The sequence below is a fragment of the Miniopterus natalensis genome, chromosome 1, assembly GCF_054644295.1.
Source record: "Miniopterus natalensis isolate mMinNat1 chromosome 1, mMinNat1.hap1, whole genome shotgun sequence".
Classification (NCBI taxonomy): domain Eukaryota; kingdom Metazoa; phylum Chordata; class Mammalia; order Chiroptera; family Miniopteridae; genus Miniopterus; species Miniopterus natalensis.
Window position 1 is genome coordinate 144,748,839 of NC_142081.1, and position 21,018 is coordinate 144,769,856.

Sequence of the window (21,018 nt, forward strand, 5' to 3'; positions counted from 1 at the left end):
TACCTGTGTATCATCGCATTCAGACTTCACACTGATCCTAGGAACTGGATATTACTATTCCCATTTTACAGACAGAAACTAAAGCAGGGAGGGGTTAAATAATTTGACAGCTCAAACAGCTGTTAGGTGACAGAGCTGACATTTGAATACAGGGCTGTCTGGCTCCAAAGTCCACTCTCTTTCCATACAGCTACAGGCTCACAGGGCAGTGCTCTGAAGAAGCAGCAGGTCAGGAAAGGGGGTAAGATACAGGTCTGCACTACCCCCACCCCCAATGTCTTGCCCTATGCATCTCTTACATTTGGCTGCCTCTAAGTTATATCCTTTATAATAATTCAATAAAAATGAAAACAAAAATAATCTAGCAGCAGATAGGGGAGAGGAAGAAACAGATGAGATCAAGGTAAAAGACAGAGTTAAGAGAAAATACTAAATAAACAATTTTAACTTAGATTTTTAAAAATACAAATATGAAAAATATAAACATTTCTCAGTATATCATAAAAATTGAAAAGGGGATAGAGTCAAAGGAAAAAACAGAAGATTGGTATTATCAAGCAGAATCATATTTACAACTTAAACATTCTACCAAAGATTAAATGTTTTCATTCACAGAGCTTATATCATTGTAAGTTAATTCTCTTACCAGCAGTAATTCTTTATTAGACACTATAGTAACCCATGTTATCAAGCACAGGAAAATAGAATGTTCCTACTGAATTCTGCCAAATAATATGCTGATTAAGAGATGTACCATGTACCTTGAAAAATCCTGGGGCTACGTAGCGATTGAGCCTGAGGAAGTAGATAAATTGAGGGGTTGGGGAGGCAGGCGCCCCTCACTTTAAATTCTTGGCAACTAACATGTATTACCTATATATTTTTAATGATTTTAGAGAGGAAGGAAGAGAGAAACATCGATGTGAGAGAGAAATATCAATCGGTTGCCTCCCACATGTGCCCCAACTGGGGATCGAACCCACAACCTGGGTATGTGTCATGACCTGGAATCAAACCCACCACCTCTTGGTGTACAGGACAATGTTCCAAACCAAGAGAGCCACACTGGCCAGGGCTGTATTACCTTTTTTAATTAAAAAAAATTATTACTATAACAAATAGCATCACAACTATACTGACTAGAATTTAACCATCTTGATGCATCAGCAGCTCCCAGAAAAGACTTCCATAAACAGGGTAAACTTGCGAACTTGTTAACTGAACTACTGAAAAGTTTAAATGCTAAGCAAGTCACACTGTTATATTACTAATCCTTTACCTTGGTAAAATGCAACCTTTAAATAATAAAAATGAGCAAACACTGTCAAATGTTATACAGCATGGTTTTTTAATCCCTCCTGGTGGGTTACAAGGAAATACTTCCTTCCCCATTTTCAAATAAAGAAAACAAAAAAAAACAAAAAAATACCTGCTTATTCTGGAAGATCTACTAAACAAGAGAGAGAGGAAGGCATACATATACATATATCAAATAATTATGTTGTATACCTTAAACTTACACATTATTATATGTCAATTATTTCTCAATAAAACTAGGGGGAAAATGTCAAAAGAGATGACTTGGTATGGGGAGGTGAGGATTATAGAATATTTGACTCTAAGTCATGTGCATGCCTTTACAAGAATCAAAACCATATTTTAAAAATTACAATTAGGCCCTGGCCAGTGTGGCTCAGTTGGTTGGGTATCATCCCATGCACCAAAAGGTGGCAGGTTCAATTCTCAGTGAGGGCATGTACCTGGGTTTCGGGCTTGATCCCAAGTACGGGCTTGCAGGAGGTAGCCAGTGACGTGTTTCATTTTCACTTCGATGGCTCTCTCTCCCTCTCCCTTCCTCTCTCTCTATCAATAAAAATTCTTTTAAAAAATTCAAAAATTATAATTAGTACAATCTCTAAAATGTACAGTGCATACATATTAAGGTTCATTTCCTACAGGCAGTATTTTAAGTTGAACGCCATTTTCCAGCTGCATGGCGATTCCATCTAAAAAACTTTTCTTCTTCTGAGTTGCATCTTGTCTCTTGAAGCACACATTATACCAATTAATGCAGCAGTAAGGCTCACAGTGTGACTAGACCGTTACTCTCTGCCCTACAATTGAGTATCTCCACAGTGGCCAAAACATAGAGCCCAACTCTTTCAACCTCTTCCCTGGGGCACATGAGCCTTCTGGTGAACTAGGCTTGACAGACTAGCCTCCAGAGAAACCACCAGACTACTTTCTTTCCTATCAATCTTATTACCCTTCAAACATTGCTGTCTTCAGTGACCCACCCCTTACAGTGGGTATGTCTACACATTCACCATTATTTGTTGATTGTTCCTAGTTTCTCCACTCAGAAAGTAATGTCATTTACAACAACATCTAGAACCCAATCATCAAATGTTCCTCAATTTTAAGTAAACAAAGACTTTCCTAATTGCAAATGTTTGCCATCTGGAGTGTATCAGAGTAGGTTCCAAACAGTTTTTTTCCATCCCTCTTGATCACAGAACTTTTTAAAAAAGAAATCTAGAGCAATCTTCAGTATTTAAGACAGAAAAAAAAGTTGCTCTGACTGAGACAGGAGCAGGAAGCTGGTGCCATCTTCACTTGTACTTATTTCCATATGTGTAATTCAAACCTCACACTTAATCAGATGTTCTTCTGTCCTCCATTCAAACTGTAACTTCCTTCAACACAGAGGATGACAATAACTGATTTTAAATACCATCTTTTCTGTAAAACTCTTGCCCCCTCCCAGTGGAAAGTGACACTTCTTCTAAACCCTTTAGCATTCACTGTCTCTACAATTCAGTTAATAATCTATTCCATTATAATCTCTACTGTTGATTTGATTTTCTCAGGTAAACACTGAACAAACTAAAAGCAGTATAAGTTTTTTAAAGACACTATATTTCAAAACCCCTCTCCCTCCTCATTTTGTGGTGGGCAGACTAAAAAACCCAGGATAATGTGTAAAGACCAACATTTAGGACACACTTCAAGCATTCACGGAAAATTACTCTTTTCATATCTACTCTGAAGAGTCATAAGCTATGGACCAATTTCGAAACTTAAAAATAATCATCCTTGCCTGGCCAGGCGTGGCTCAGTGGTTGAGCATCAATCTAGGATCCAGGCGATTGGGGTTCAATTCCCGGTCAGGGCATAGGCCCAGGTTTCGGGCTGGATCCCCAGTCAGGGGTGTGCAGGAGGCAGCCGATGAATGACTCCCCCCTCATCATTGGTGTTTCTATCTCTCTCTCTCTCCCTCTCCTTTCCTCTCTCTGAAATCAATAAAGATACATTTAAAAAAAATAAAAAATAATCATCCTTGATTCTACTTCAGCAAAGAACGCTTTCAACAAGATTAAGAACATACTCTTGAAAAAGCAGAATATGCTTTACATTTTTCAAAGTATTTGATATTCAACTCTGTCCCACATCAATTTTTCTCCCAAATGTATTTTCAATGTAGTCATTATCAACTAACATTCTGAAATTCCGCACATTCACTGAAAAGAAGCTATCCAAATAGCTTCATGTTTTCCTTAGAGGATTTCATGGTGCTTATATGTGACTCATGAAATTTACATCAAATCCCAGCTTTTTAATAAGAGGACTAATAGGATTACTCTCATTAAATCAACTGGAGAACTGCCTCACAAAACAGCTTAATTAACTAATTGCTTGTATTTCACGATATATGAGGATTTAAATAAGTGAAGAAACTAAAATTCTCACCTACATAAGAATACTCACCTTCCTCTTCCTTGCTGAGCCCATGAAGCAACCGGTTCATGGCCTTCAAAATGACTGATGACATCAAGAACATCCCCAAATCTCCTAATAGCTCTTGAAGGCTCAATAGTGTCCCTTTCCTAATCCACAATCCCACTCTTTCCTCTCCTATTCACCAGGCAATCTTTCCCTCCTTATTTCTGCAAAATGTACCAATAACCTAACCAAATTAGATTTAGAGTTCCCCAAACTCCAGACTTTCCTTTCCTTTGTACAACCTGGTCTATCTGCTCCTGACACTCACCTTCACATATGTATCCTCAGAAGCTTTACCTATCCCTTCAGGTCCATTTCAAACGCTGCCTTCTCCATAAAGTGTCTGCACTGCACACCCCCACCCCCAAGCCTAACAGGTCACGCATGTATTTATTCAGTACTCCTTGAGAGCACTTTGTCTTACTGCCTTATTCTCCACCTATTTAATAGCTACAAAGCACTGTCTATTGATTATCTTTTATAAATAGTAGGTAAAACTTTTATTTTCACCCCAAGAGAACACTTTTTCTTTACTACCAACAGGTATCTACCAATTTTAGGAGCTGATATAGGGTAGTGTGGTTCTCAGTCCTGCGACATATTAGAATCACCTGGAAAGTTTTTCTTTAAAAATACACATGCTGTTTCCCCGCCTCAAATTAAGTCAAATTCTCTGAGAATAAGCTATGTAGGTGATTCTTATTTATTTTCAGGATTGTGAATCACTGGAGAGTGAAAAAGTTCCACCAGAGGGAAGAGATCTGTGTTTTCATTTCACTGCCAGAACAAGTCATTTCCTATTTTACTCTTCTTATCTAATTAACCCCAGTATCTCCCACTCTATGTTAGGCCAACTGACTTGCCAAACTATCAAAACAACTTCCCAACTGGTTTTCCCACATCGACCCTCTTTTTTCTCTCCCTAGTCTTTTCCTATTCTGAACCATCCTACAGATTGTTGCTAGAATTAACAATAATGGCTTGCATAACGAGACCACCTACCCACTCTTACCTCCTTAAGAACCTGTATTATCTTCCTCTTTTCCACCATGTCAAAACTAAAATCAATTCATGTTGATAAGGGGATGAGCAAATGGGTACAACAGCAATGTTAATGAAAGTGCTGAGGTGGTACTGAGAAGGCTACAGGTATCAAAATATAGCATGCATTATAAATACTTAATACATAAAAACATATATGGGGGCAGAAGTAGGCTTACAGTTGTTTGTATGGGAAATAAAACAATAATCAACAAATAATAATGCAAGAATAAACTCTTGTGTTTCATGTACTCACAACTGTAAACCTACTTTTGCCCCAACCTGTATACTCACACACAAAAACATACTTTGACCCATTAACTCCACTTCCAGAAATTTAACCAAAGAAAATAACCTGACAAATGAGCAAAGATAAATGCAAACTAAATGCTCACTACAGCATTTATAATTGTGAAAAATTAAAGAGAATTTAGGTATCTATCAATATAAAGTAGGTTAGATAAATTACGATTCGACACTGCAGGTAAATTCTACAGTCATTAAAAGTAATGGTATTAACCTTAGATGCGGGCATACAAAGAGGTCTAACAATGGTTTAGGTTTTAGAAAGGCAAATTAAAAGGAAAATGGGAAAATCCACAAATAGTGAGGAAATTAAACAATGCACTCTAAAACAACCAATGGGGGTCAAAGAGGAAGACACAAGGGAAATTAGAAAACGTGTTGAGACAGATGAAAACAAAATATACAACATACCAAATACACAATATACCAACACTTATGGAATGCAGCAAAAGCAATGCTCGAGGAAGTTTATAGCTATAAACACGCAGATTAAAAAAGATCTCAAATTAACAACTTAACTTCACACCTAGAGGAAACAGAAAGAGAACTAAATCTAAAACTAGCACTCTTTCATGATAAAAATACTCAACAAAGTAGAAACAGAAGAGACTACCTCAACGTAATAAAAGCCAAATCTGAAAAAACTGACAGCTAACATCACAGTCAACGGTGAAAGAATGAAAGCTTTTCCTGTTAAGACCAGGAACAAGGAAAGGATGCCTGCTCTCATCACTTCTATTCAACTTATTATTGGAAGTCTTACCCAGAGCAATTAGGCAAGAAAAAGACATAAAAGTAAAATTATCTTTGTTCACAGAGGACATCATGTTATATGTAGAAAACTTCTAAAGATTCTAAAGTAAAAAACTGTTACAATAAATAAAATCAGTAGAGTTGCAGGACACAAAATCAGCACACAAAAATGAATTGTGCTTCTGTACATGAAAACTGGAAAAGTTAATTAAGGAAACAACTCCATTAAAAACAGCATCAAAAATAATAAAATACTTAGAAATAAATCTAACAAAGAAAGTGAAAGAGCCCAGCTGGTGTGTCTCAGTGGGTTAGAGCGTTGTCCAGTGGGTTCGTTTCCAGGTCAGGCCCCAGTCGGGGCACAGGTATGTGCAGGAGGCAACCAATCGGTTTTTCTCTCTCTCGCTTGCTCTCTCTTTTTCTCCCTCCTCCCTTTCACTATCTCTGAAATCAATGGAAAAAAATATCCTTGGGTGTGGATATTAAAAAAAAAAAAAAAAAGAGGTGAGAGACTTGTACACTGAAAATTACAAAACATTCCTGAAAGAAATTAAAAGGCACAAATTAATGGAAAGATGTGTCATGTTTATGGATTGAAAGAGTAAATATTATTAAGATGTCAATACTACCCAAGCAATCTACAGATTCAACACAATCCCTATCAAAACACCAAAAAAATTTTTTGCAGAAATTGAAAAAAATCATTCTAAAATTCATATGGAACCTTAAGGTGCCCCAAACAGTCAAAACAATTTCAAAAAAGAACAAAGCTGGAAGACTCACACTTCTTGATTTCAAAACACATTACAAAGCTACAATAATCAAAATGGTATGGCACTGCCATAAAGACATATCTAGACTAATGGAATAGAATGCAGTCCAGAAGTAAACCCTCACGTATATTCAAGTTATCTTTGACAAGGGTGCCAAGACCATTCAATGTGGAAAGGGCAGTCTTCAACAAATGGTGGTGGGAAAACTGATATCCACATGCAAAAGAATGATGTTTGACCTTATCTTACACCGTATATAAAAATTACCTCAAAATGGATTAAAGACCTAAATGTAAGGCCCAAAACTATAAAACTCCTATAAGAAAACATATGAGAAACGCTTCATGACATTGGACATGTCAATGATTTCTTGCACGACACCAAAAAACAGAACAAAAGCAAAAGTAGATAAGTGGGGACTATATCAAACTTTAAGACTTTTGCTCATCAAAGGACACAATCAACAGGGAAGAGGCAATCTATGGAATGGAAAAAAAATTTTGCAAATCCTATATCTGGGGTTAATATCCAGAATATACAAAGACTCCTACAACTCAACAAGAAAAAAAATAAAATAACCTGATAAAAATATGGGCAAAGGACTTGAACAGACATTTCTCAAAAAATGATACACAAATGGCCAATAAGCATATGAAAGGTACTCAACATCACTAATCATCAGAGAAATATAAATCAAAACCACAATGAGATACCATCTCACACCCTCTAAATATCTACTATCAAAAAACCCCTGAAAATATCAAGTATTGGCCTGGCCGGGTGTGGCTCAGCAGATGAGCATCAACCTACGATCCAGGAGATCACGGTTCGATCCCCGATCAGGGCACATGCCCGGGTTGTGGGCTCAATCCCCAGCGTGGGGCATGCAGGAGGCAGCCAATCAATGACTCTCTCATCATTGATGTTTCTATCTCTCTCTTCGTTTCTCTCTGAAGTCAAAAAAAGAAAATAAGTATTGGTGGGGATTTAGAGAAGTTGTGACCCTTGTAGACTGTTGGTGGGATTGGTGGGATTGTAAACCACTATATAAACCACACTGGGATGGTGCAATGCTATGAGAAACAGCATGATGGTTCCTCAAAAAATTAAAAATAGAACCACTTAATGATCCAGCAATTCCACTTCTAGATATATATCTAAAATAATTGAAAGCAAGGTCAAAAAGATATTTGGATGCCCATATTCACAGGAGCACTATTTACAATAGCCAAGAGGTGGAAGCAACCCAAGTGTCCATCAAAGGATGAACAGGTCAACAAAATGTGGTATATACACACCATGGAATACCCTGCAGCCTTAAAAAGGAAGGAAATCCTGTCACTTGCTACAACATGAATGAACCTTGAGGACACTGTGTTAAGTGAAATAAGGCAGTCACAAAAGGACAACTACTATATCATTCCACTTGTATGAGGTATCTAAAATAGTCAAATTTATAGATACAGAAAGTAGAATGGTGACTACTTTCTGTAGGGCTGGGAGGAGGGAGCAAAGCAGAGTTGCTGTTTAATGCGTATAGAGCTTCATTCAGTTCTGTAGGATGAAAAAGTTCTGGAGAGCTAGCTATTCTACAACAGTGTAAATATACTTAACGCTGTTGAAGAGTGCACTTAAAAATAGTTAAGATAGTCAAGTTTACACGTGTTTTTATCACAATAAGAAAAAAGGCAAACACTTTCTAAAACAACGTAAGTTACAAAACTGTGCAGCTGCACCTAAAACTAATAAAAAAAAAATACTGAATGTAAACTGAAACTGAAAAATAAAAAAATTGATACATCTTTAAAAAGCAATGATCCCATTTTTGTTTTGAAAAAATAAAAACAACAGGTAACATTTGAGCGTGCACTACTACCACAAATGTACTACTATCATGCCAACCACAGGATTTAGGCACTTGTTATGTATTAAATTATTCTTCACAACCACTTTAAGAGAGGTAGATACTATTATTACTACCCCATTTCACAGATGAGAAAGATGAGACTCAGACAGATTAATTAACATGCCCAAAAAACACATAGCTAATTAATGGCAATACCAAGTTTGAAATACAGGCCTTCTTCAGACAGTATCCATGCTCTTAACCTCTCTATAATACATACATAGAAGTCTGGAAAGATAATAAACCAAATTGCTAACATTCTTTTAGGGGATGATCATGATAGAGTTTTCACTTTAATCACTTCTGTTTTATATTTATACAAAGACCATGCACTGCTTTTTATAACGAAAAACAAAAGGAGATATTTACTTTTTGAAAAAAAATACTCAACGGGACAGGACGGTCTCTACCCCTACAAACAATCATTTCATTTCTTTGTATTTCTGTTCTTGGGACTCTTTACTACAGTAAAGCTAATCTGCTGTAACACATATGCCTCAGCTTGCTATTACCACAAACACATCCTTTCTCTGGAGAGAATGTCCTCTCCTTCCCCTAATACAAACCTTTTTATCTTTAATTTATCAAAATCCAATTCTTAACTGTCTACTTCAGGAGGCCTTCTAGGACCTGTCCCTACCTGCACCGTTTTTTTACCTATTTAGTATGCTGCTTTGAAAAACTGTGCTTTTGTATACTCCATAGAGCCATCAGCAAAGTTCCTGAAGATGTCACTACCCTTCTCCCAGGGGCAAGGACACTACAGTAGCATGGAGCATACTTAGCACCCAGATCTAGATTTATAAAGACATTCCTACCAGAAACAGGGGCTCCTTGGAGACAGGACTGATTCCAAATCTGAAACAGGGAAACTACAAGGTAAATCTGATTTGTCTTGTGCCAGAAAGCCAGGAAGCAATCAGAGACTAATGGAGGAGGGTCAAAAGGATACAGAAGCCACTTTGAAGATGGTACCACTGACGAACATTAAAAAGAATAGGACTGTAACTGATTTTAATGTTTAATGAAGGAAAAAAGCCCAAAGGTCCCTAAACTGAAAAATGAGAAAACAACAATAAACATCTGTGACCAATGGAAGTGACCAGTACTGTACATTACCATTACCTGTCTTTTTAGTAGGAATATTATATTGCCATTTTTAGGTACAATATAGTTTAGTCACCAGTTGATGAGGGAAAACCCTTACAGGTAAAAATAATCAGCTATTAGATATCAATGGGGATTGGGTAGGGGTGAGGATCACCTTTTATAACCCACACTGAAATAATTATCAGGCAAGGATCATCATGGATGCTAAAACCACTAGGAGAAAGACTGTTGGGGAAATGTGCATGTTCATAATGCCAAAGTACCATCTACAGATTACATGGTAATTGCAAAGTAAAAAATATGTGTTTACAACGGTGATCTGGTAGCAACCTCCTGTGATCAATCAAATTTAGCACCACTGGACAACCAGGCATTCTATGTCTACTAATGTGATATGATATAAAATACACAGCATCACCTATGAGTCTTCTTAGAATCTTGACATAATCTAATTAGGCCTCTGGACCTAATTTCTGGCTTGCAGAAAATACAGAGAATAAAAGAAATTTTAAAGACACTATGAGGAAATAATCAGATAATTGAAAATGTATGACATTCTACCAACTGACTAGTGTCTTCAAAAATTATTATCATGCCTGGCCGGCTTGGCTCAGTGGTTGAGCATCGACCCATGAACTAAGGGGTCACCAGTTCCATTCCCAGTCAGGACACATGGCGGGCTGTGGGCTCCATCCCCCCGCAAGGGGAGTGCAGGAGGCAATCGATCCATGTTTCTCTCTCATTGATATTTCCACTTCTCTATCTCTCTCCCTTCCTCTCTCTCTAAAATCAATAAAAACATATTTTTAAAAAAATGAACACTATGAAAATAAAAATGAGAGGACTGTTCTAAATTAAGAGACTAAGACATAACAACCAAATGCTATTTGTGAACTTTGATAGGATATTGATTCCAAAAAATAACCAAAACCAAAAGTACAACTATTAAAGATGCTTAGTGGATAATTGAGGAAGTTGAATAGGACTCTTAGATTAATTTTCTTAAATTTAATCATAGCATTGCAGTTAAGAAGAGTGTCTTTTTCATCAGAAGGTGCATGCTGAATATTTAACAGGTGTGGTTATCATGTTGAATGACTTACTCTCAAATGTTTCAATAAAAGCATACACACACAAATGCAACACACAAGTACACATAAATGAAGCAAATAGAGTAAATGTTAATTTAGGTGATGGGTATACTACAATTAGTTACAACAGTCTTCCTTACACTTCTCTGTGTTTAAAATTTTTCACAACAAAAATCAAGGGGAACTCAATAAAGTTGTAAAATAACTGAAGGGAAAAAAATAACTCCTTGTGTATAACTTTCACTTAGCACTTCCTTGTCATTTATCTTTTTAAAAGACTTTCTGTCAGTACAAGTAACCATAAGCCCCTTGAGAACAGTTACATTTTGGCAAGTTTACACATACAAAAACAGCCCAATGCATGTTATTCAGAAGTAACACAAAAGACCAGACTGGCAAAAATCAAAATGTCTGCCAATATGAAGTCTTAGCTAAGATAAGGAAAATAAAGTTTCTGATGATAGATGTATAAGCACAAAATAAAGCTGAACACATACTTATCCTATGACCCAACATTTTTCTCCTAGATGTATACCCCAAGACACTCTTGCACACGGGCACTAGGAGTTAGGTACAAGAACATTTAGAGCAGAACTGTTTATAACAGCAAAACCCTGAAACAACCCAAACTGCCATTAGCAAAGGGATGTAAATTATGTAGTAAATTATGATATACAAATTCATTGGAATACCATACGACAATGAAAATGAATGAACTAGAGCTATGTGCGACATGGATGAATCTCAAGAACATAATGTTAAAATTAGAAAGGAAGTTGCTGAAGAATACTCACAGTGATTTCATTTATAAAAATTTCAAAAATATCAAAACAAATAATGCATTATCTAGGACATTAAACATATGGAAAAGCAAATGAATGATAAACACAAAATTCAGGATAAAGGAGTACACCTCAGGGTGAGGGACATATAGGAGCCTTCTAGTTTTACTGGTTAATTCTTTTCAATAAGTTGTTGGGTCATAGGATAAGTATGTGTTCAGCTTTATTTTGGTGGTGCCAAAATGTTTTCCAGTGTGACTGTACTTATACACCTATCATCAGAAACTTTATTGTACACAGGCATCTACTGTATCACGTTTCTACTGTATCACTTTGAATGATTTACTATTAGTTCTTTATTCTACTCAACATCTAACAAAAACAATTTAGTAAAAAAAAAAAAATTACTTATACATATAAATCCTGACTTTAAGGTACTTAAGACCTCAATTCAAAAGGAATACTAAATTATTCGTGTAATAACTGCATTCATATTTTTCTCTACATTTGTTTAATAGTAAACAATGCAAAGTTATTGGTATTCAAATAGTCAAATCTGCCCAGCCAGGAGTGGCTCAGTGGCTGAGCATCGACCTAGGATCCAGGCGATCGGGGTTCAATTCCCGGTCAGGGCACATGCCCAGGTTGAGGGCTGCAGCCGATCAATGACTCTCTCATCATTGATGTTTCTATCTCTCTCTCTCTCTCCCTTCCTCTCTCTGAAATCAATAAAGATATATTTAAAAAACAAAACAACAACAACAAATAGTCAAATCCATCACTACCACCAATTAGTGAAATAATCAGGAATAAAATAAATCCCATTTGGAAAAAAAAAAAAGCCATGCCCTATTCAGGAAAAAAACCAAGAACCTCTGCCACGTCTAAAACAGTACATTTACCTATTTTACTGAATGATTTAAGCTCATAGCTTGATGAATGCAACTCTGATGCAAAGAGTTGCCCTTTTGTACCTTTTATCAAGACAGAATCATTAAATGCAGGTTCACAATATGGAGAAGTCTCTGTTGCTTGCCACTTTATGATAAGGAAATTGCTAAAGTCATAATTTCACTTATCATTTAAACCCTACCCACTCTTTAGACTGAGACATGAGCTTATGACTCAGGTAAATGCCACATTAGCAGACCCAGCTGACAGGGTTTTTAGGAATGCTTTCCCACAGATATGGCACCGCTCTGATACCAGGAAGAATTCCCTACTGAACTCTGCAATAAAACAGCAAGTTCCTGGGGACAAAAATGGAATAGAAATTTTTTTTTTGGTTAATGATAAGAACACTTTAACGTGAGATCTAACTTCTTAACAAATTTAAGTGTCAGTACAATTTTCATTGTTGTTGGTACAATGATGAATAGCAGACATCTAGAGCTTATTCACCTTGCGTGACTGAAACTTCACTCTGTGGATCAGTAACTCCCCAGTTCCCCCTCCTCGGCCCCTGGCAACCACCACTCCCCTCCCTGATTCTATGAATTTGACAATTTTAGATATCTCATGTAAGTGTAATCATGTAGTATTTGTTTTTCTGTGACTAGCTCATTTCATTTAGCATAATGTTTCACCCATGTTGTGGCACATTGCAGAATTTCCTTCTTTTTTAAGGCTGAATAATATTCTATTGTACATTTGCACCACACTTTGTTTATCTATTCATCCATCTGTGGACATTTAGGTTGTTTCCACAACTTAACTATTGTGAACAGTGGGGCAAGGAGAACACTTATTTGTGATAACTTGGAGAAAGTTTCCCAATGCCCTTCTCCCAGGTTCGACTACAGATGCCAAGCACATGTTGAGAAAGGCAGGCTGGCTTGCAAGGTATGCCGAATTGTTCTTCATTAGAAGTCAGACACCAGACTGATACCAATCAAAATCAAAAGACTTATAATTGTTGAGCTGGGAGCACTACCTGCCCACACATGAATAAGCAAACGCTTCACATTAAAACTGTGAAGTCAGGAGAAAGAGTAATAATTATATTCACATTCCATTATGTACATTAAAACTTTACTATGGAGAAAATACCAATAGTTGCTGTGTAGAGTATTCCTGCCTATATATATCTATCTACAAAATAGGTTTGCTATTAATACCAAAGACAATTTCTCATTAACACAGGAGTTACCATGCTACTGTTTCTCCCTCCTGACATCTACATGTGTCTGTCATCCCCATCAAATTTACTAAGAACTAAAAACTCTGTAAGTACACCAAACCTGAAAAAGACTCACCAAAAAATAAATAAAAGAGTGACTAAAACTTCTATCCACAAACTATATGAACCACATAAGATTCACACCTACTTCAAACAGCTCTTCAATCTCTAAAAAAGTAACTCTGAGTTAAAGACTTGTTCAACTTCTGATTACCTGCCAACCAAATGATGCTTCTTGCTTTTAATAAGTTCTAGTGGGATATAAGTACAGTTCATTCCAAAACTGCAACATATTTATAACATAAGCATGTCAATAAAAGGAGATGTCCATTGACCAACAGAAGGTCCTCAAACCAATAAAGACCCACTGACTACACTGTGAGTACTACTAGCAGTTTGGGACGGTTTGATCCTGGGTTCATGTATCAGTCCTACCATTATTCTGTCCCTGAGTAAATCAAAATTATTTAAATTTTACATGAACATTTACTGAAGAGCAGCTAGACAGCAGCTAACAAACTGTAAAGAAACTAAATGTAACCATAGGTGATTAAATAAAGGGCAGTGTATCTATAACAGCATACTATTCAGCAATTATAAAGAATAATGTAAATGTAGCTATGACAGAATTCTCAATATATTAGGAATACAGGGTGGTCAAATTTCCTAGGATTATGTACATTATGGTGCCATTTTTGTAAAAACATATACAAGTATATGCACACTAATGTATATAAAATATATAAATGTTTATAAAAACACATATCAAAAAATTCACAGAAATTATCACTGGGTAACTTTTCACCTGTATTTTCTAATTTTTCTACAATAAACATATTAGTAAAGTTATTTCTGTTTAAAAATCACAACCTCTCTATACCTTCATTCTATCTTTGGTTTACAAGAAGCTACAACACTTGTACCTCATTTAACTTACAGCAATATGTAGGGGTGGTGAGTAATGTGAGAAATTTAAAGAAAGTTCCAATAATAAAAAAGCATAATATGGTTAATATCTCCTTCCACGATGAAGATGAGTTCCAGAAACACTGCATTGTCAGAAACTTTGTTACTAAAGGAAAAAAGTATCAGAGGACAGGGTTGCATTTCAAAGATGCTACATATTAGAAGGGCAGTTCCTCCTCCAAGATGCCCAGCCACTCACTGTCTTCCTGAACGCCCAAATAACCCCCTTACCCCGCTACTGTGTCTTTGAAAGAGTCTATTTCAAGAATTTGTTCAAAATGTTCATAAACAATACTTCTCTTTAAACACTTTTAAACCTTCCTTTTAACTGACTGTAATAGCATCAGGCATGAGGCTATATGCATAAAAAAACCATTTACTGAACACTGTGCTAAACACTTTGCATGCTCTCCTATTCACCTTCCTCTCAACTCCATGAAGAGGGTGCACCATTCCCCTCTCTTACAAAATCAGGACATGAATCACCTGTGGACATGGAAGCAAAGATTTAAACCCAGGTCAGGCTCCAAACCCAGTCTCCTACTTAAACTATACTACCTTTTAAGTTCTAATGCCTTATAACTCAGATCTTTCTCAGCTGATCCTTTAACTGGAGACATGATAGGATCTGTCCTGGGCTATAGCCTAAAGGCCTGAATGCTCTATGCTTTCCTTCTCAGGCCCACCAACCTCTTTCCTTTCATTTAATGAACTAAGTGCCTTGCCTACTGTGTGCAAGGCACTTAAGGGAAATACAAAAATGAGTAAAGCACAGCCTCCAACCTCAAAAAATTGTTATAAATTCCTAGGGACTAAGAGTAAACTACTAAACTACTAGTAAACTACTATTAAATAAGAATGAACACTTCCATAAAAAAAAATCATCAATCAGGAACCCCTGAAAAGCTGAATTTTCAAGTAAAACAGGTTTTACTCATTTAAAGAAGCAAGCTTTCCTTAAAATTAAGCATCTCAGATAAAAATATCTACCTTCTTAAGCATAAAACACAGTATAATAAAAAGAGCTAACACTGATTACATTTACTGATGTGCTAAGTGTTTTACATGTACTTAGTATTTAGTCTTAACCAAAACCCTGAGCTAAGTACTATAAAAGGCCCTATTTTGAAAGAATGTAACAGAAAACAGAGAGATTAAATTATCTGCCCAGTCACACAGCTAGTAAGTGATGGAGTCATGATTCAAACGCAGCAGTCTACCTCTCTACTCTGCCTTTTGATATAGTTATTCATTGATTCAAACATTTATTTCCACTTTAAAAATGTTATGGACCTTGATAAAGGCCTCACCAAAGATATACAGCTTGGCAGGTGTGGATCAGTGGTTGAGCATCGACCTATGATCCAGGAGATCATGGTTCGATTCCCAGTCAGGGCACATACCCGGGTTTCGGGCTCTGACCCCAGTAAGGGGCATGCAAGAGGTAGCTGATCAATGACTCCCACATCACTGATGTTTCTATCTCTTTCTCTCCCTTTCCCTTCCTCTCTCTGAAATCAATAAAGACATATTTAAAAAAAGAAAAGAAAATGAATCCTAAAGGCAGACTATGGATTTGGAGTGATTATGATGTGTCAATGTAGGTTCATCCTTGGTAAAAACTGTACCATTCTGGTGAGTGATATTGATAATGGAGGAGGTTATGCCTGTTTGGGGCCAAGAAATATATGAGAAATGCCTGTACCTTCCTCTGTTTTACTGTAAAACAAATACTAAAAATATTAAGTAGTAAACAAATTTTTTTAATTAAAGAGAAATCATCTTCCAAAATGTTTACCAAAATATAGATTTCACTATCCTGGTTCTTTGAACAGAAAAAGAAAAGAAACTGAGGGATGATCCCACATCAGTATATTGGTATTCCGCCAACATTTTCAGATTCAAGTTATGCTGTGTCACTTCTTGACGTCACAGAGAGGCCAACAACATAGAAGGCCAACCTGTCAGGAACTCTATCAGAGGCATATCAGCCGTATGGCAACAAGTCTGTGCTCATCCCTGAAATTTTCTTTATTTTGCTAGAATTCAAATTCCTAGGTCAAAATAGTGAACATTCTTAATGTTTTCAATAAATGTACCTATTAGCACACATAAAAAAAATTTATTGACCACCTATGGCATACAAAGCATTGTGCTGAAAAACGACGATAGGGCCATGAACAAGATAGCTTTATTCATGAAGCTCACCTCAATCAGAGATTGAAAGACAGATAAATGAGAAAGCAAATAAGATAACTAGTTTGTATACATTATAAAGGATATAAACAAGGTGCTATGAAGAGTACCGGGGGAAGGCTGTCTTCAATGATGGCTTCTTATAGTTTTGTTCTCAGTTTTGTTCCCAAAGACAAGCTGGCCAGACAGCGAGGCTTGGGGACCAGAGGAGGAAGGAGTAGAAAGACAGACCACTCCCAGTGAAGATGATCAGAGATGTGGCAAGGAAAAGCCCTAGTTTCATCACAGATGTGGAAACTGGCTTAGGAAAAGTTAGTGATTTGACCCAAGTCTCAAGCTGGGGCTGAGAATAGCTGTGATTTCAGAAGACAGGTGACATTTTGGGTGAAGGAAAGAGTACAAGTACAGCTCTGGTTAGAGCAAGAGAATAAAGCTGAACTCAGAAGAGATGCCCTGATTATGGGGCTAGCATCCTGCAAGTGATGGTAACTCTACATGTTATGGGTGGAAGGTAAGCATAATCAGACTGTGCTATGCTAGGGGAAAATAACTTCTGTAGAAAAGGTTTTGTCTGGTTGTTTTTGTGTGGGTGTGTGTGGGGGGGTAGTGTTTGTTTGCACATGGGGCACTACACTAGGGAAATACATTAAGAGACCACTACAACTGACTTGGTGAAAAAATTTTAAAACTGACCCTAGGAGGTAAGTAATAGCAACAGAGAGAGACAGTGTGGGAACAACTTGGAATATGTTTGACTACAAGCATAGCAATAGTACCAGAAACATACCTTGTAGAATCCAGCATTAAATAACTCCAATTCTAGAGTACTAAATGAACCCTGCATGTTTTCACAAAGGTATTGGAATTTTCCCACAGACCCCAAAGAGCCAATGTTCTTTCTACTGAATAATACCATGCCTAAGAGAATATCGCCTATGCTTGATGAATATGGTTTCATAGTGTCTTTTTTAAACCTCAGCAGATAAATGTCTGTACTTATTAATTCATTTAGCATTACAATTCCTACCTAATCTTAAACACAATGTAAACCACATTATTCTATTCAAATGGTACACAATTTCCAAAAGGAAACTATGTTGTTGTTTTTTAAGTCCAGGTCCCACACAGACCTCAACAAATTAGAATTTGAAAATTAAAGAAACAAAAGGACTCATACCAGGTTTAGTATGCTGAGCAGTCCCACTGCTATTTTTAGAATGAGAAACACTTCTCCATGTGCAACTTTTTCCAAATGATACTAACAAGGTCAAGGATCATATCCTATCTAAAAACAAGACCTATACAACATAGCTAGGATCTCTTACAATGGCTTATCTGCAAGTGTTTTGGACTTTATTTACATGTTTATTTTACATACATCTTTATGTTTATATACTTAAAATATATTATTTGTCTTTATTGTTCTTATGATATTTTAGCATATGGCAGTGTTACATCCTACTGGCAGCCTTTAAAAATATGCCTTGGACTTTTACCAACACTTCACATTCATTGGATAATTTGGGCTCAGAACAACCTTGTGAAATATGTAAGTAAAACATCATCTTCCCCTCTGTACAGTGGTGGAACTGGAACTCTAAAGGTTAGGTAACTTGACTAGTTCAAGATAGCACAGTAATTGGCAAGGGCAGGGTCCTGACTTGGCCTTCAGACTTTTATGTTCATGCTCTTCTCCCCCCACCCCCAGGTCACTACCAATTTAATACTTGAATATTCACGTGTCTCTTCAACAAACCTGGACTGTAACTAAAAGCCACACCATTGCCGCTATGCCAAAATTCTGAGCGTCGAAATGCAGCCAGAACACTAGTTCTTTTCAGTAAACATAAACACGAGCACACGTTTCAGTCAGGACCCCATTCAATGCTGGGTTTGCTTCACTGCACAAAACTTACTGAAATCACTACGGCCTTAAAGCCTTAACACTTAATGGGACTGTCTTTTTCACTCAATGGGAAATTCAGTAAATGCAATAGGTGACTCATACCGTTACCTCATGGTTTTCTAAATTAATAAATTTGGATGCCAAAGGAAAATAATAAGTTACAAAGACCCCTCTCCATCCCCACCCCCAAAGTTGCTTAAGTGTCAAAACGCGGTAGTTAAAACACAAGGACGGAGGCGGGGTTGGAACCAGCCTTCCTCCTCCCTGTGACTCCCACCGTCCCCACGCGACCCACTCCTCAAAGCCCAGAGGGTCTCTTCCGAACCCCAATCCCGCAGAGACCAGAGCGACTACCGGCCCCGGGGCCCCCAGCGATCCAAGGCAAGAGCCCTGCCGGGAGCTGCGGCAGCGGCGGCGACTGTCTCACGGCCACGGCTGTCCCCTTCCCCAGGCGTCCCCACCTGTCCGGAGTCGCCCGCACACCTGGGAGCCCTTGCCCCCGCGGAATACGCGCGGCGGGAACCGACCGCTAAACGCGGCGCCCCAGGGCGGCCGGGCGACCCGGGACAAGTCCGCTTCCGCTTCCACCCCACATGGCCGCGACAGATCACGCCCCCGCCCCCTCACGCGCCCCTAGTCCCGCAGGGCCCAGGCTCCCCGGCAGCGGGAGGTGGGCGCCGGCGCCGCGAATCGGGGGAGGAGGACGCGCAGCAGGAGCGCCCGGCCAGGGACGAGGAGCGGCGCGTCCAGACCGGCCGCGAGCGCTGGCGGAGAGGGAAGGGGAAGGGTCCGCCGCCGCCGGGCCGGGGCCAAGCGGGCGTCTACCTGAGAGCAGAAGTACGAGCCCTGGATGCCCAGCTTGATGCAGGTGGGGCACTGGAGCTTGGCCTCGCTGCTGCAGCCGTCCGTCTCGCACACCCGTGTCTCCACGGCCGCCATGCTGCCTGGCTGCTGGAGAAGCGCCTCACCGAGGTAGCGGAGGAGGAGGAGGAGGAAGGGAGGAACGGCGGGGTGGAGGGAGGATCGGGGAGGGGGGAGAAGGAGAGACAGGGGAGGAGCTGGGCCCGCCGGGCCTCGGCGCGGGCGGAAGAGGAGCGCGGGACCGGCCCAGACCACGCAGCGCGCCCCGCCCCGGCCCCGCGCGCGCAGCTGGCGCCCCGCCCCCGCCTTCGCCCCGCCCCCAGGAGCCGGCGCGCACGTGGGGACGCCAAGGACCCTGGCGGAGACCCCCCGCAGCCCGCGCCCAGGCCCGCCGGCTGCCCGCTGACCTCCCGGAGCGCGACCTCCGAGCGCCGCGCGGCGGAGGCCGGGGGAGGCCCGCGAGGCGCGGCCGCGGGCCTCGCGCTCTCTGCCTGGAGACGGGTCCCCAGGCGTCCCTCACCGATTGGATCCAAATGTCCTGAACGTGCCCCGCGCTCCCAGGCCGTTGGGAAGGGCGCTTCACTTCTCTGTGTGGTCCACCCGACGGCTCGTTGGAAAAGGAACATAACGCCCCCTTTGGAAGTTCTGTTTCTCACTGGCTCTGCTCCGAGGCCGGAGGACCACCGCTCACGCACACAGAAATGGAGCCCGAGAGCTGTCTGTGAAGACGTGGGCTGAGGTTTGCTTCGGCCTCCTTCGTGCCCGATATTTTTCTTCACACCACCCGCCTCCATTCACAATCTACAGTGCTAATAATAGTAAGGCAGGAGCTACTAAATATTCGGTACAAACTTTAGTTATATATGTTATATTTTTGTATTATCCCAGGGAGTTTAGGAGGTAAGTAGGGGAGAATTGTATTAATCATGAAATGTCACAGTTGTAAGGACCATTAGAGGTCATCTGATGCAAACCTGTTGCCTAAATCTTTTCAACTACATCCCAGATCTGCCATTTTCTCTGACTTGTGCTTGGAATACCTCCTAGGGAAGAGAGAGGAACTAAAATTTATTGGTCGTCAATTAAGTACTGTGAACTTTGTGATATCTAACCCATTTTTTAAAATGTATATTTAATAGATAAGAAAAGCTCACATTACTTTTATTTTAAATAACTGTTTTGTAATGTAAGCAATACAAATAATGTAATAAAATTTAAAATATTGTATGCACATAACCAAAAAGACATCAACCACCAAATATATATGTATGTGTGTATATATATATTACATATGTATATATGTACGTATAAAATACATTTTTTAATTATTTTTATTGATTTCAGAGAGAGGGAGAGAGAGAGAGA

At 39.0% G+C, this 21,018-nt stretch overlaps 1 protein-coding gene across 1 annotated transcript in view; it reads right to left on the minus strand.

Annotated features, from left to right (window-relative positions):
- Positions 1–19,780, minus strand: part of METAP1 (methionyl aminopeptidase 1) — a 62,732-nt gene extending 42,952 nt beyond the window's left edge. Inside the window, exon 1 of the mRNA XM_016211197.2 lies at positions 19,618–19,780. Within this exon, the coding sequence (XP_016066683.1) occupies positions 19,618–19,731 (114 nt within the window). The 5' untranslated portion in view covers positions 19,732–19,780. The remainder of the gene's footprint in view (positions 1–19,617) is intronic.
- Positions 19,781–21,018: the final 1,238 nt, after the last annotated feature.